Genomic DNA, 17,471 nt, shown 5'->3' on the forward strand with positions numbered 1-17,471 from the left:
ACTACCAATCGCTCTCAACATTGCCTTCACAGTTTAGTTTATCACACATTGCAGACTGGTTTGTCTTGTGGCAAAAATAAATATAAACAGATTATATATATATAAAAAAAATCATAGCCAAAGCTATGCAAAAATAACATTAAGTTCTCATAAATATTTTCACAATCATGCACTTTTGTTTTTTTTCTCCCATCATGCAGTTCATGAAGATTATCATCCATAAAATTTCCGTTTATGAGTTTAATCTTCCTCATCTGTTATATAGAGCATGTTCTATAATTAATAATTGAGCTCTTCTACCATAAAAAAGATAAGAAAAGCACTTCATATAAATTAACAAAAAGCCAGTGTAAATGCAGTCTGATGTTTTATTTTTCATTCTGTGAATAATTTAAATGGTGCATGTTAAATAGACTTATTTTTGTAGTTGTGTTTAAGATACTGCCACACAAAGATAACATATCAAGCATTTTGTGTAACTGCAACCTCCATGACACACTCCCTTTTGCATAAAATGTAAATGTTGTTTTCTCTGGGACTATCACCATTTTAAAGGACAATATTCTAAGACATTTGGGTGCATTTTAAACACTGTTTGAAACATTGTGTTGTTACTAAATGGACTGTTTATTTATTAAGTTCTTGTCAGTGCAGCACTCCGGCAAGAGAGGGTGGAATGGATTTTACTGTGAAAAAAAACATAACATCTCAGTTTTGTTGTGGTGTGGAGTTTGTCTTTCTGGGGGCTATACTGAAACAAGCAAACTCTATCAAATGTGACTATATTGAGACCTAAACCAAATTAGAAGTGACAGAGAAATCAAAGACTAATGCTAATCTGTGACTGCTTTGATATCCGTGCCCCTTTTAAAAGACTGTCCAGTTCTCAAGTACCGAATCAATTTTTTTGTTATTCCTTCCCTGGAAGCACAAATACTGTCGTCAAACTTGTTACAGTGCCTTTAGAAGTTCATTTAATACCAGCACAATACAAATCAACATGACATAATAAAATTGCCTTATTCTCTCCTGCAGAAATTTCCCAGATGGAAAAAAACAACAACAAAACACATCAATTTAAAGTAGATAATGATATGGTGTTGCTGGGGCAAACATCTTTATTATTAAATGGTAAGAGCTTGTTTTGTGCCTGCTCCTGCTGGCGTTGTCTTGTTTTGTCAAATCTCACCCCAGGTGATTTTTTTTCCTTTTTTTGTATTTTACAGCAACATGTATTTTTCTGTATACTTACTTTCCCAATGCAAAGCACTCCAGTTTCACAGTTACTCCTTTGGCAGCCGTTACCAATAGAGGAAAATGCACCTCAATCTTTGGTTCGTACTCTCCCATTATACCTGAAAATAAAAGGATAATAAATTACATTACAACAAACAACCCTTGAAGTACAGGTTGGAGCACATACAGATTACATATTTCCTTTAGCAGGTGATTAATGAAGAGCTCCACAGCAGCTAGCCAGTCGTGCATTGGTAAATAAAAGCTTGATTCTGCATAATTGCACACCTCCAAAGATAGCATCGTAGCTATTGGCTGATAATGTGGAACGCCAACTCCACTAGGATGCGGTTACATTATGCTGCACCTTGGAAGCTGTGGCCTCAAAAAGTCTACACAGGCAAAACTCTCCTTGCAGATACATCTCACTAAATCATGCTGTTAATGGGCCTGCCTATTATTCACACTATGCATCTGCTGACTATGAGCTTTCCAACTTGTTGTCTTCCCATTGGCTCGGGATAACAAGGACTCATTAATAATGTTCTCGAACGTTTAGATCAGGGAATTGACTCTTCGGGAACCAAAATCAGCTGAGCTTATTTCTGTTTAAGGCTTTTCTTTTCACTCAAGGAATCCAGTTGTGTTTTAAGGAGCTCAAAATAGTTAAGAATTACACATTGAATAATACTCTGTTCATTTCCATATTCCTGAAATTCTCACTTTCCACAGTTTGCTGTAACGGATCCAAGGCAATCCCGGCTCTGACAGAAAGAATTAGCTTATTTCTGGAGAGGGAATGTTTGCACATTTTTAAATGTCAACGTATCAATTGCCTCCTTTACTGGAACAACACTCACCAAGTATCATTTGTGCCACAGAAAACTGACACGTAGATATAACGTTTTGAAAACATGTTGCTATTCAACAGATACAAATGGTACAATATGAAGCGACTAAATACTGGAATATGGTATATCTGCAGAAATATATTTAAACAATTAGAAAATGTTATAAGATCCCAAAAGGCTTTGCAAAAGATTTTGACTGCGGCGCTTCTAAAATCAGCCTCTCATCACAGCCTATTATGGTTAACTGCAGTCTCCACTTGTCATTTCCAACTGATAAACAACTCAGATAACCCAAAGGCAGCAGCGTTCCCCTTCTTCACTAATCTGTCGGACACTTACATTAATTCACTGCTATGCAGCGTGGGATATGAAAACGGATGCTGGTGCTGAGGTATCAACGTTCAGTTTTAATGAGGCTTACAAAAATGCATGTTTCACATCCGCAGAATGACATGCTAGCCAGTCCCCTCTCTGAAATCATTTTATAATTAGACTAGGGAAACCATAATGGATTGGAAGAGAATAACATATTTTACATAGAAAGAACACGCAGCTCGAAAGAACCTAATTGACCCCTAAAATACAGTCCTGAGAAAGAAAAAAGTCAATGTCAGTGGTGCCGTTCTGTAAGCATTAGCTGGAGGATATGTTTCCATTGTGTTTGAGTATTATGCTAAATTAGAAGGACCCATTGGTATTAATTTTGAAGCAAGTCATTATGTTGCCACTGTGCAAAAGCAGTACCACAGGGAAAAAAATCCACTGGGAGCCGCCTTTCTCCCACTTAGTCCACATGATGAAGAATTTGATGATGATAAAATATCATACATAGAACATATCATAGTATCTGACACTGTGACCTGATTTATACAAAAGGCACAAGTGTTTCTCCAAGATTAAATTTAAAAAAAAAAGAAATATCTGCTGGCTTGACAGGCAAATATATATTTAAGCAAAACATTCTTAGATTCATGATCTCCCCTCTCTTGTTAATGACTTTGTTCCTGTCCGTGTCACAGAGCACACATTTATCAACCTGGCCATCGAAGCTTTTTAATGTATATTTTAAAAATATATTTGTCTTTTCCCCCCCTTAATAAATACTATTCTGTTGGTCGACACTGACATTTCTCTGTCTCAAAAAACAGCGGAATATTCTGAGACCTCATCTGCAGTTTTGAACGCAGGATATGAACTGACCGACCTCACAATTTCTTATCTTGGTACATTTTGATTGTTAGGTCTGTCACAAATGATGGTGGTCATTAATGATTCAGAGTGGTGTGAAAATAAACATCTAGGGTATAAGCAATTCCAAAATGCACACAGCTTCTTCCATTAAAACAAAAAAAATCTTAATAATATTCCTTTAATGTACTCCTCTTTTCTCAGATATGCATTTATGAGTCTTTCTCATCAAATTACCTCATACATTTGATAGTTTTAAACATAGCTATGTTAATAGTTGATCCTAAAATATAATGGTGGTGATGAAACTAGGTTGTGGGTGACAGAAAAACAACTCACCAGTGAAAAACAAAAGACAAGAAAGATCAGTATCCACAAAATAGGATTTGATCCAAAACTGCATCTTCCAAAGCAATATTTGAACACAAGCATAAAGCACAGGAAATGTCTTAATTCCCACACATTCTCACAGCTACATGCATTTTTTATGAAAGTGAATGCAACTCATTCATTCATACCTGCTATTCACTCAAGGCTGTTACTTTAAGGATCTTGTGCATGCATGTCCTTTTTTTTAGTATTCAGAATGTGTCTCAGATGAACACACGAATTAACAAGAAAAGCTTTTAAACTCAAATGTTGGTGAAAATATCCATTATTTCCTGTTTGCGGTTCTCACATCAGCTTTCTAATGGCTCAAGGAGATTGAAATACATTTTATATTGGCAGCCAAAGGTTGCTTTTTAATGTGTACTTTTTAAAGCAAATCCTGGAATTAAATGGTAATAGAGGTCCCCAGAAGAAAATGAACTATTGAAATGGTTTTCTTATTTTTGGAATATAATTTTCATAGCATGGCAGACACTTCTGTATTGAACATAACTTTTTTTCCTTCCTTTTAGGTTTAATAAAGGAGTTTATCATAGTTTCTAATAAGTGACAATGCCATTGTATTTATATTGGGTGGCTCTTCTGTGTTTGTTTTTCACGCAACTTAAGAAGTTACACATTTTCAAATAAAGTTAGCCAGGTAATACATGAAATAACTGCATGCAATAGAAAAAAAGACAAAAAGGACACTATGTGAAGCATGTTCTTCATTATGGTAAAATACTTGCATAACCTACTGGTGTAACACCTCCTTAATATTTTACTCCAAATAATTGAGTCTAAAGTCGGTAAAAATACCCATGCGGAATCGCTGCAGATTCATAAAAACAAACAGTTGTGTTGGCATTCTGCACATTAAGGCTGATGTAACAATCTGTGTTAACTGTAAACTTGTATGCCCTTCAGTTTGAGCTAATTATAATGCAGGCAAATTAGAATGGCATAATTTTAGAAATAAATTATTGGCAATTTCTCACTGATGGGCTAATAAACTTTTACAATCTGTGCCTGGCTGCATCGCTGGAATTCTAATGGCATCCCTAGGAGGGCACAACTGATCTGGACCAGCTCTCAGCCTCACCTGGGCAACATTAGGATGGGAGCATTTCACAATAGAGCACAGAGGCGATGTTTTTTAGGAACAATACCTCAGAGCACAGTGATAACTATGTTCAAGTCTTGCCAACCGATAAGGAGGAAAATACACTTTCTTCCACAGCCAAAGGCATTGTGTATAATGGAAATATTACTTTATGTGTCCTCAAACAACCTCATTGTCAGTCCATGCCCCTATGTACAACTGACTTTGATCAACTGAGTCTAATTCAGGATACAAATGAGTGTTCTAGGCTCCACACATCGCTAATGCAAAGTGAGAATCTGTACAATCTGAATGCAAGTGAAACGTGACAAGAAGAAATAACCTCTGAAGATTTGCTAGGATATTTTGCTATTTACATACTCAAAGCCTCCTGTTTTCACGATATAGAACATTTGCGATAGTCGAATCTCTCTCTACAACACCTGCTTCACTGAATCCAAGATTTTTTCCAGTACCTGCCTGTCTTTGATCACGGGCAGAGGCTTGTTAAATTGTGTATTCATTTAGAGTGTTTGCTAATGAATGACACAACACAATTCTATATGGTAATGTCTTTTACCAATCGTGCCTCCCAGAGGAGTGCTTCTTGCGGTGGGAGAGTGTTTATACAAATCGTGAGGAACAGAATAGAATGCTGGAGGGGACATTTTTGCAGTCAACGCAAGCAGAAATCTGTGAGAGGATATGGTTAAGGTATCTGGATAGCAGAGAGCGGGTAGCGGGTGGCAGTGGTTGCGGTTTATTTCACAAATGCATTGGGGATGCCATTTATAGGGTTTCTTAACATGGCCATTGACAAGCACCTGCAAGATTGATAGCAGACGATACTCTGTGTAGTCAGACGAAAAGCCCTGAGGTAAAAACTTGCATGTCAACCTCACTGACTAAACGCTGAGAAGATGTTGTTTATAAAAAATAAAAAAGAAGCCCATTTAGACTTCAGTTTATTCTATACTTGCCAATGATATGGACAGCTGCACCCATTCCCACATTCTGTGTTTCTTGATTTTGAGATTACTCTGTTTAGTTGCTTGGTTTGAGTCTTACACTTCCCAGTTCCTTCTCAACGGTCTTCCTCCCAAAAAGGGAATAAGTTCTGTCGACATCTACCTTTGATGTCGGTGCATCCTGTGCACCTACAGCAGGCTGGCTTGTTCACACAATCTGTTTGAAAAAAATCAGCTCTTTTGTTTTCACTCCCTTTAATGTTTATTTTTTATTTTTTTGCATCATTAATGTGATAGTGTTTTTGGCATCATGAAAGGAAGCACAGTAATGTACGTCAGCTGTGTCCTCAGGGAAGACGAACAGAACAGTTAGAGAGTGAGGAAGGTGTTTCACTGGAATCGCAGGACTGATAGCATAGAGATCTTGGCACAGAAAAATGTTCAGCATGAGGAGAAGAAACTTTCAAATAAAAAACTTGTGGCACCATTAAATTAAAGTTCTGCTTTTGTTCACAACTGTAATGGGACCAGTACATGTTCAACAAACCAGATTATCTTTCTTGAAAGCATACAACAAAAATACATTTGAACCACAGACTAGATAATATAATAACAAAGTGCTTGTTAGGAGATATTCCAGGTGGGACAAAATCCAGACCTTCCCAATCATTCCACTCTGTTTCTCCTCTATGAGAATTTGTACTAGTAAGAAACAAAACAAAGGTTCCCAAATGTGCTGGATTCTCACCATCAGTTTTTAGTGTCAACGGTGTGGGCGGACTCAGGACCCTGGCATTCGTCACCGTGTTCTTCACCAGACAGATGTAGCTGCCAACATCCGAGGGCTGAACTTTGGAGATGTAAAGATTCCCAGTTTGCTGAGAGATGAAGCGCCTGCTATCCTCAGCCACAAACGAGGGGAACTCATTAAAAACCCAGCTATATGTAATCTCTGCAAGAATCCAAAAGAACAAAAACAAGAACCGATAACATTATTGTTTTTCAAATACCAGAAGTACCAGAAGTTATATTTACATTTTGCAGGTTTATTGCAGTTATTTTAAGCAGTTGTTGCTAATGCATGTTAATATTTTTTTAATACATTTTATTAAAAACAAGAAAATATACAACATACTATAAAAAAGAAACATTTTAAAATACTTATAATATATGATATATAAATATTCACTAGAGTTATCATTGCCAAGACTCTTGGAGCTCGTCTTCGCAATCAAATAAACAATTATTAAACCTGCAAATATTAATTAATTATATATTTTTAGACATTTGGAGTTGATGCCGCCATAAAAGACAGGTTTGGGTTTAGGAATGTCTTGGCTAAATACATTCGCCCGGGGCAAATAACATGTTTGGTTTCTCCGTTCTAGCATATAGTACAGCAGAAATGGAATGTCAAGCCCAGTTGATTCAGAAAATGACATTTTGACAACAAGAACAAAAAAACAACAGAAACAAATTATATATATTTTTTGTCTGTTTAACTCCAAACATAAGTCAACTTGCCTGGAGACAGATCACAATATTATGAATAACAAAAATATGTCAATAGAATTTCAGGTGAAGAAAATTAAGTCCTACAGCACTTACATGTCATCTGTCAAGTGTTCCAGGTTTTCATTAGATATAAAATTAAGAAAACTGCCAGCAATATAAAATAACAGACAGTCTTCAAAGCTAGACTGCCTAAGGAGTCCTTGAAAGATTAAAGAGCAGAGGAAAACATCGCTGTGGACATCAGCTTCAATATACAGGGCTGGTAATAAAGCACACAATTCAAATCAACTCCTCATTGAAGAACAAGGGACCCAAGTGTCAACCTAAGAATTTTGAATGGATGAATGGAGCTGCATTTTGACTCTTAAATGTAAACAGCATTCACCAGAAGTAACTTCCAAGTTTTTCAGTTTGTTTAGCTTAATTCTAAAACAGAATTTTCAAGGGAAGAGACAAGGGGTGAGAAAATGGGTTCCATTTTAAAAGACATACCCAATCCAACCTAATACGACCTACTCCTTTCTCTAACAAAGCTTTACTGTGGTCTATCTATGTACAGTACATTGGAAGCATAATAAACATAAAAGCCAAGGCATTTATATAGTGCACATTTACAGGGGTAAACTTTCATAAAAGTTGCACAGGGGCGGCTGAAGAATCCACGAACACCAGGCATCGATGCTGTGGATATATTACTGCTCACCATGATACAATCTCAAGTCATGCATTTCATTTGCACTCAAGAATAAATCAGCTGTTAACGCTAAAGCAGGTTCTCTGTTAAGTTATGGATGATAAACAGAAAATAAAATAAACGGTCTTTCACCAGCAGAAGCTACCATGAGGATTTGCGACACAGATGTGCTTATAAATAAACTACACTTCTTCATGTCACACTGGGTTATATAAATGTGTGATTTTAACAATGCAATTCTACAGTAACCACAGCTGAACACAGGAGGTGAAAAAAAATATTTTATATTCACACTGAATTACTTAGATTCCTAAGGCAGGATAAGCTATGAAATTAACAGGGGTGAATCGTTCCTGTACTTAAGTACGTTTTTCGAGTATTTGTACTTTATTAAAGTATTTTTTATTTGTGGCTACTTTTACTCCACTACATTTATGAACAAAATAATGTACTTTTTACTCTACTACATTCCCCACACGACTCTGTTACTGTTATTATAATTGGAGAGAGGAATTATACATCTATGTGGAATTAACATGTTTCAAGTTGGCTGGATACTTTTGACCAATCACACTGTAGCACAATGAGCAGCGCTGTAGTGAGCCAATCAGTGAGCCGGATCCATGGCACACTCCCTCTCTCCTGCATTAAGCACTGTCATCGCTCTTTCTTTTCCTGATCAAAGATGGACTCGAACCTGCAGCCGCATTTGATACTCCGCACTGAGCGACACACGTTATAACCTTTTCAGAAGGTCGCAGCAGAGTGATTGTTCTGATAATAAAATGCACTCATCAACAAAGGCTGTTTTTGAGCATTCAGAGGCTGCTTTGGGGGTTTGAAAGAGATTAGCCTACACTCTCCCTAAGTTGGTTCATGTCTCCGACCTTAACAGTTTCATAAAATTAGCAAGAATTGCATCCTTCTAATGGCTCGTCCTGCGTCACACATGAATATAAAGTGTGTTGGTGGTTCACACTGGACGCGGGCAAATAAGGTAGAACTGCCTTTATTTCAGTAGGAGCTCCACACTGCTTTAAGGAAAGTTAGCATGGTGAGATATAAACTGTGTGCTTTCTTGATTATCGCACCTCGACTGGAAAGAATCTGACCAATCAGAAGTGACATCACCCCACGTGGGAACATGCACAGTATACACGCGTGGAAACGAGAAGTTAATTAATGACTCAACAAAATCCAACACTGCGTCACTGCACATTAAACACATCCTTTCACAAGACAATGCGTGCTGAACATCACAGCAGCTCTGCTTTAATGACAGCTGTGCATAAAAGATACAGTATTAATACATAATAATTAAATTAGATTTTTATTTGACATATTAACTTTATTATTCACTTTATGATTATAATAATACAGTTGTATATAAGAAAAGGTAATGAAATCATGTCCATGGTGATGTTTACACTTTATATAAAACAAAAGGTTTTAAGGCGTGCATAATGACAACATCAAATTTTACATGTATTATATATAAAATTAACACTCTCACTTACTAGGTATGTATAGCCCTGATTAAGTCAGTAGTGTCGAAAGGCATTGTTATTCAATAAAATTAAACTTTTGTAATACAAGAGTCCTGTCTAAATATCTAATAAGTGAGGGCGGCTACAAAATCAATGTTTCATTCTATATTTTTGCCTTATTTGGGCCAGCACCTCATGGGAGTGAAGATGCTGCAGTACACGGATGCTTTTAAGTTATATTCAGATATATTTAGTAACATCCTGGGGAGTTTTGAGATTCAAACCTCTCCTGCACCACAGTGCAATAGATTACATTATAACAAATGTGTTCACTACAGGGGTACATATTTGATTATTGTTTATTTTGTTTTGTGTTTCATTATACAACTCTTTGGGATATATGTATATGTGTGTGCGTGCGTGTGTGTGTGTGTGTGTGTAAACAGTGAGTTTGCTAAGAAAACTCAAAATAGGCTATGAATCCCCAATTTTACCCTTTGTTCATACTGAATACACATGAAAGAAATATCCAGATATGTGCCTAAATAAAATTTATTTTTGCTTTCTTCAAGATAAAATTGAGGAACCATAAAAATACCTTAAAATACATGTTAAATACCTAAAAATAAAACGTTGGACTAAAACATTAAATGAATCTCTTGTGTGCCCCTTTATAAGGCTCACACACAAACACATGCACATTCACTTTCTTACTAAAATCACTTTTACCAAATTTTACTTTTACTTTTGGTACTTAAGTACTCTTGAAATTAGCTACTTTTTTACTTTTACTCAAGCACTGTTTGAATGGGAGATTGTTCACTTTTACTGCAGTAAGTTTTAATGAAGTATGACTTCTGAATAATTTTTACACCTCTGGAAATTAATTATGTTATTATAGGGTTAGGAGACACTGGGCATCAGTGTATGCATTACATGGTTCTTGCGATAAGTAAACTATATAATAACTATGAACTTTCTATGTATGTGGAACAATTTGTACACATTATCGGACCCTTTCACATAATCTTTGGCTCTTGGTACTATTTGTATCATCCAGTCATCTTAAAATAATAATGTTCTTGTTTTATGTTCTATCTACAGTATATTTAACTTCTAGATGAAGGCATAATTATGTAGACAGATTACACCAGGATACCGTTTTTGATAGCTTCCAGCCCCATTTGTCAAGCAGTGAGCTTAGTTGTCTGGGGGTAAACTATGAATATTTATCTTATAAACAAAAATCCCTTTGTTGCTCTTGTTTGGGGATGCTCCTAATTAACTGTCAGAAGATATTAATTACTAAAGTGTCTTTCTAGTGTTGTCCCTTTATTGTTTAAACAGGGGGTCCCCCGGGATCTACTTTAACACATCAGGTCTATTAATAACCAGGATGGATATTGAATAGCAAAATAGGTTTCCAAACGTCTGAAAGTGATCTCCTGATGGGATTCAGATCTCGCCCTGATGTTTTGATGCATGTGTGCACCAAAGTAAAAGCACCTTATTCGCCAAAGCTCAGAGCAGGTTTATTCTAAAAGCAGAGAGCAGAGGAAAAAAACTGCCACTGTGAAAAATTATTTTTGACAGCTCAGTGTCCCTTTTACTAAATTATTCATTCACAGTGGCATTTTTGTAATATTAGAGGACATTTTTCTATGTTTCAGAAATCAGTGTTAAATTAGTCTGCAGTAAAATGCTTCATCTGGTGTAAAGGCCTTTTCAAATATTTACAGCATTCAAAATTCATATTTAGTCTATGTGACAGAAATAGAACTGGAAACTTAGGTCACTGGGGGATGTTTTTTTTATTGTAGGTACTTCCTCGGTTCTCCCCTAAGGAAACCAACTCCACTAACTGGGTAGTTAGTTTGTCATGCCAATCAATTAAACCTTCTGGACACACTGCCTAATTAAAATAAACTGATAAGAAAGGTAGGCTGTTCTGTCAGTGCAAGTCAGTGTGAGAAGTAATTCCATTAAATGTCACAAGTTTGAATTGAATACATACAGCTGCAGTCACAAGTATTCACAGACTTCATTTGGAACAATGTTATTTGGGGATTCATTTCAGTTTGTATATATTGTTATAAAATATATTCTTACTAATCCATGATATCCTTTCAGGTTGTGCTGTGCATCGATTAAGCCAGGAGAGGTGTAAAGAGTTCCAGTTGATTGAACTGAGTTAAGAGAGGGGGTGTAAACCATTTGACTGCCACCCCATTGCTTTCCCTCTATTAAGATGAATTCGTAACGAAACTCTGAATACATATTGTTGATACATAAGTGCAGTCTGATGAACAAAGTGTATTGAACTAAATGGATCACGGGATAGTGTGTTTCAAATGAAGGGTTTGAATACTTTCCACTCTTATTGTTTATTTCTGAGCAGACGGCAGCAGTGCAGGATGCATTTAATTTTTTTTTTAGAATTTCAGCATTTCACAAATAAAAGACAGATCATTGCATTTGTTCAAAGGTGTTTCTCCGGACAGCACCAACATGCAAATATTACTTCACTACATTTAAACAGATATGACAGAGTTTTTGCATTCATCAGAAGCTGTTTGTCAGAATAACAGTGTGTGTGATTCCTTAAACGTCGTCTCCAAATATAAACTTAATAGTATATCTGGATTATGCTACAATGGAGTGATACCACAAATTGAATTAAGTATATGATGCCTTGATACATATGGGTGGCTGTAAACCATCTCTTTAATTGTTTTCACTTAGGGCAGAATTATACATGAAAATAATATCCTGGTTACATCTCAATGCCTTTAAAGTGTTTCCAATTACCCTGCCATTTTAACGATTCAGTTTTATACCCCAATACAGTCCATATTAATGTGGCTAAACCCTCCTACCGCAGATTACACAAATAAAAGATTAATACAACCCAGAGTCACTTATCCATTACCTGTATAATTTTTCATGTTGCTTTTTCTCCTGTCATTATTTCCAAATACTCATTAGTTCCTTCGCAAGTATTTAATGGAGGTCATTTATTATCTAATTATAACTGAACATCTTATAAAAGCAGCATACAAATGCTATATCTACTTCATTATAGGATTACATATTCATTGTACTGCCATATTGTTTCAGAGAATATTGCACCTCTTTCACCTTCACCCATTTGTTCAGTTGACCGTTGTGCGTCTTCTAGAGCAATCTTTCTATTATACTGTTTTACCAAACTTCCCAATGTAATGATCAATTGTTTAGATTTTTTTTTTTAATATTCACATTGAATTGTATCATTGCTCCTTTGTATATATCCTGGCAATCAGATGTCAGACAATTTATCAGAAGCAAACTAACTTAGCAGGACTATACAAGAGGATTTGTTAGACTTCTTTATATATATATATATATATATATATATATATATATATATATATATAAGTCTAACAAATCATATATATATATACAGTGAGGGGAAAAAATATTTGATCCCCTGCTGATTTTGTACGTTTGCCCACTGACAAAGAAATGATCAGTTTGTAATTTTAATGACAGAATAACAACAAAAAAATCCAGAAAAACGCATTTCAAAAAGTTATAAATTGATTTGCATGTTAATGAGGGAAATAAGTATTTGATCCCCTATCAATCAGTAAGATTTCTGGCTCCCAGGTGTCTTTTATACAGGTAACGAGCTGAGATTAGGAGCACTCTCTTAAAGGGAGTGCTCCTAATCTCAGCTCATTACCTGTATAAAAGACACCTGTCCACAGAAGCAATCAATCAATCAGATTCCAAACTCTCCACCATGGCCAAGACCAAAGAGCTGTCCAAGGATGTCAGGGACAAGATTGTAGACCTACACAAGGCTGGAATGGGCTACAAGACCATCGCCAAGCAGCTTGGTGAGAAGGTGACAACAGTTGGTGCGATTATTCGCAAATGGAAGAAACACAAAATAACTGTCAGTCTCCCTCGCTCTGGGGCTCCATGCAAGATCTCACCTCGTGGAGTTTCAATGATCATGAGAACGGTGAGGAATCAGCCCAGAACTACACAGGAGGATCTTGTTAATGATCTCAAGGCAGCTGGGACCATAGTCACCAAGAAAACAATTGGTAACACACTACGCCGTGAAGGACTGAAATCCTGCAGCGCCCGCAAGGCCCCCCTGCTCAAGAAAGCACATGTACAGGCCCGTCTGAAGTTTGCCAATGAACATCTGAATGATTCAGAGGAGAACTGGGTGAAAGTGTTGTGGTCAGATGAGACCAAAATCGAGCTCTTTGGCATCAACTCAACTCGCCGTGTTTGGTGGAGGAGGAATGACCCCAAGAACACCATCCCCACCGTCAAACATGGAGGTGGAAACATTATGCTTTGGGGGTGTTTTTCTGCTAAGGGGACAGGACAACTGCACCGCATCAAAGGGATGATGGACGGGGCCATGTACCATCAAATCTTGGGTGAGAACCTCCTTCCCTCAGCCAGGGCATTGAAAATGGGTCGTGGATGGGTATTCCAGCATGACAATGACCCAAAACACACAGCCAAGGCAACAAAGGAGTGGCTCAAGAAGAAGCATTAAGGTCCTGGAGTGGCCTAGCCAGTCTCCAGACCTTAATCCCACAGAAAATCTGTGGAGGGAGCTGAAGGTTCGAGTTGCCAAACATCAGCCTCGAAACCTTAATGACTTGGAGAGGATCTGCAAAGAGGAGTGGGACAAAATCCCTCCTGAGATGTGTGCAAAGCTGGTGGCCAACTACAAGAAACGTCTGACCTCTGTGATTGCCAACAAGGGTTTTGCCACCAAGTACTAAGTCGAAGGGGTCAAATACTTATTTCCCTCATTATCATGCAAATCAATTTATAACTTTTTTTAAATGCATTTTTCTGGATTTTTTTGTTGTTATTCTGTCTCTCACTGTTAAAATACACCTACCATTAAAATGATAGACCGATCATTTCTTTGTCAGTGGGCAAACGTACAAAATCAGCAGGGGATCAAATACTTTTTTCCCCCACTGTATATATATATATATATATATATATATATATATATAAATACATATATACACACACAGACGGGTGACGAATTACAGGAAAAACCTGATTAAATGAGAGGAGGAACATAACGAATGCAGACGCCTCCAAACAGGTGTACTGCACGACACAATTAAGCAATTAATATCCTATCATGCTCTGTGGCATGTATAAAAATGCTGAGCAGGCCCAGCTGACCTTGATTTTGGATCAAGATGGCAGTGCATAAACACCTCATTACAAAGACAAATGCACATTTGAGAGTTATTTTGCATTTTGTGCAAAAACCATAGGCACTGCTCTACAGAGATGTGGAAAAAGTGGTCTGGTCAGATGAGCCACCCTTCAGCATATTCTCGACAAGTGGGTGAGTGCACGTGTGGGACACCAAGAGAACAGTACAGACCTGACAGCTTGATCACTACAGTGAAGGGGTCCGGAGGCTCTGTTATACTGTGGGGGGCATTTTCCTGACCTTTATCCTATTGTGAAACATTTCTATCCTGATGGGAGTGGTCTCTTCCAGGATGACAATGCCCCCATCCACAGGGCACGAGGGCTCACTGAATGGTTTGATGAGAATGAAAATGATGTGAATCATATGCTCTGGCCTTTACAGTCTCCAGATCTCAACCCCACTGAACACCTATGGGAGATTTTGGACCGACGTTTTAGACAGCGCTCTCCACCACCATCATCAAAACACCAAATGAGGGAATATCTTTTGGAAGAATGGTGTCCATCCCTCCAGTAGAGTCCAGAGACTCGTAGAATTTGTGCCAAGAGCACTGAAGCTGTTCTGGCGGCTTGTGGTGCGCAACACCTTACTGAGACACTTTATGCTGTTTTTTCCTTTAATTTGTCACCCGTCTGTATCTTATATAAATATATATATCCTTTTTTGGTGTTTGGTACCATTGTAACAGTTTATTATGAACACATTATTACTTGGCTATCAGCGGCTTATTTGCTCTACAAAGTAACAGTGGGGGGTCCTTCAGATGAAGAGAGCCATCTGAACATTTATAGACAGTCCCCAGGGAACAGTATAGCAGTAGAGAATAAAACAGATAAACAAAATGTGTATAATCCATTACATCAGAAACAGCTAATTTAAAAATAGTTGTTTATAAGATATTGACTCAGCCTTAGTTGGAGTATTTGCTGATGGTGGTCAATGTACACAAAGTCTCTGTTGCAACTCATTTATGTCTTCTAATTTCAGATTTCAAAAGACGTATTTTTTTACACTGTCAAAATAATAGATAACTAATAAAAATCACAATCCTATGTAAATTATCTGCTGAAATTTAAATTGTATGTATATGATACTTTAAAGACTGCATCCCCCAGAAAGAAATCAATCAAACAATTACTATACAGAGAAACTAAGCAATATAATTATGGATTATGATTATCAGATAGCATACAGTAGACAGAGTGGGGCTGACTCAGCAAAAACACAATTCTTTAAACTATAAAATAATTGCACTATAATACGAGGTATTGACTAAGGAGAAAATTCAATCTATACTATCATGGCATCCAATGTATTACATTCAAATTCCAAGAAAAAATGAGGCAGATATTTAAAAGAGTATTGTCTATTTTAGTCTGGTCTCTGCTGACATTTGGGAAAAAAAAGTTTTGTACAGTTTTGAATTCTTTGTATGACTGCTTTGCATTCTCAAGTCTCAGCTTCTCTTCCTCAAAGCAATACCTCAATTAAAGCCCACGAGATATGCTGTGTGATTTCACTTGTAAAAAAGAAAAAATAAAATAAATTCTGGGATGTTGCTCATTGGAATGAATCATGCAGTAGAGAAGTACCAAAGCCCTTAATCAGTGAACAAAATGAAAGATCGTCACAGGATTAAACTATCTGTAAAAATAAATGATTATATTCGGCACATTTCACATAACTGCGGCTTGATTTATGAAACATATGGTGAGAGCAGGTGGGATGCTGCCTTGATTAAAATAGAAGTGACGTACCTGGAGAGTGGGGTGGTGGAGAACACATGAGGACCACGCCTTGTCCTTCCCGCACTGACACTGCTCCCCTCGTCCGCCCGCTGAAGTTACCCAGATCTGCAACGAGACGTGGAAATCAGAGCTCAGTGCATGTGGAGTGCGTGGGACTCAAAACTCCTTCCTGTGTATCCCTTTTCCCGATTGACGCGTGACATTTTTAAGTGCTTGTTAGGGTATTGAAGTATCTCAACGTAAGCTGATACAAGACAAGGTGAAAAGAGCCCTGTTGCAGCAACTTTCTTAACCTTCAAGAATAAAAAAATACAATCCATGCAATGAAATTGGGAGTTTTATTCATTTCGTTTATTTTATATTTCAGTGCACTGAGGAGAACCTACAGTAACTTCGTTGACCCTGAATTCACAGTACTGTTGTCGCTTTAACACTTAGGAACATCAGTGTGCATTCCAAAAATAAAATGGACAGTAAAAATTGATTTTATATACAGAAGTTAAATACGAAACCGAATGTGAGGCTTGACGCACTCAAACAAATCAAGATATAAAGTGATATTCCTGGATTTAATTTTTTCTTGTTGATGTTCAGTGTAGCTATTTTTATTGTCAATATCAAGCCAAAGTCAGAGAGAGAGATAGTGAATTTGATTGTACTGCATCTCTGACTGGGCCTCTACTCTAAGCTTTACAAGTGTTTAAAGTGGAATTGGCTTAGATTAATAATAAACATTACATATCATGTAGGAGGCCCAAACTCTGCTACAGCGAACTGACAGTTATGAGACAGAGTCCTGAAGGCATATAGAAACAAAAGCCCAATGGTTGTATGAAAGTGCAGGAATGCAGGATATGAAAGTATTATCAGTGGAAATTGGTCAATATCTAAGATATGAAACAGACTATGGAAGACTTTTACATTTAATTTTGAGGGAATTATTGAACGTATCTTGGAAATGAGAAAAAAAAAATGAAGTTACCAGCACCATAATTCCTTAGTTGCCGATGATAATGGTAATTGCACAAAAGCAAGCGACACAGAATAAAACATAAC

At 37.0% G+C, this 17,471-nt stretch overlaps 1 protein-coding gene across 1 annotated transcript in view; it reads right to left on the reverse strand.

The window, feature by feature from the left end:
* cntn5 (contactin 5) overlaps positions 1-17,471 on the reverse strand; it is a 90,911-nt gene that overhangs the window by 52,110 nt on the left and 21,330 nt on the right. Inside the window, exons 4-6 of the mRNA XM_066699414.1 lie at positions 16,425-16,520; positions 6,463-6,666; positions 1,253-1,355 (exon numbers count right to left, since the gene is read on the reverse strand). Of these exons, the coding sequence (XP_066555511.1) occupies positions 1,253-1,355; positions 6,463-6,666; positions 16,425-16,520 (403 nt within the window). The remainder of the gene's footprint in view (positions 1-1,252; positions 1,356-6,462; positions 6,667-16,424; positions 16,521-17,471) is intronic.

The sequence above is a fragment of the Amia ocellicauda genome, chromosome 3 (genome assembly GCF_036373705.1).
Source record: "Amia ocellicauda isolate fAmiCal2 chromosome 3, fAmiCal2.hap1, whole genome shotgun sequence".
In the NCBI taxonomy this organism is placed as follows: domain Eukaryota; kingdom Metazoa; phylum Chordata; class Actinopteri; order Amiiformes; family Amiidae; genus Amia; species Amia ocellicauda.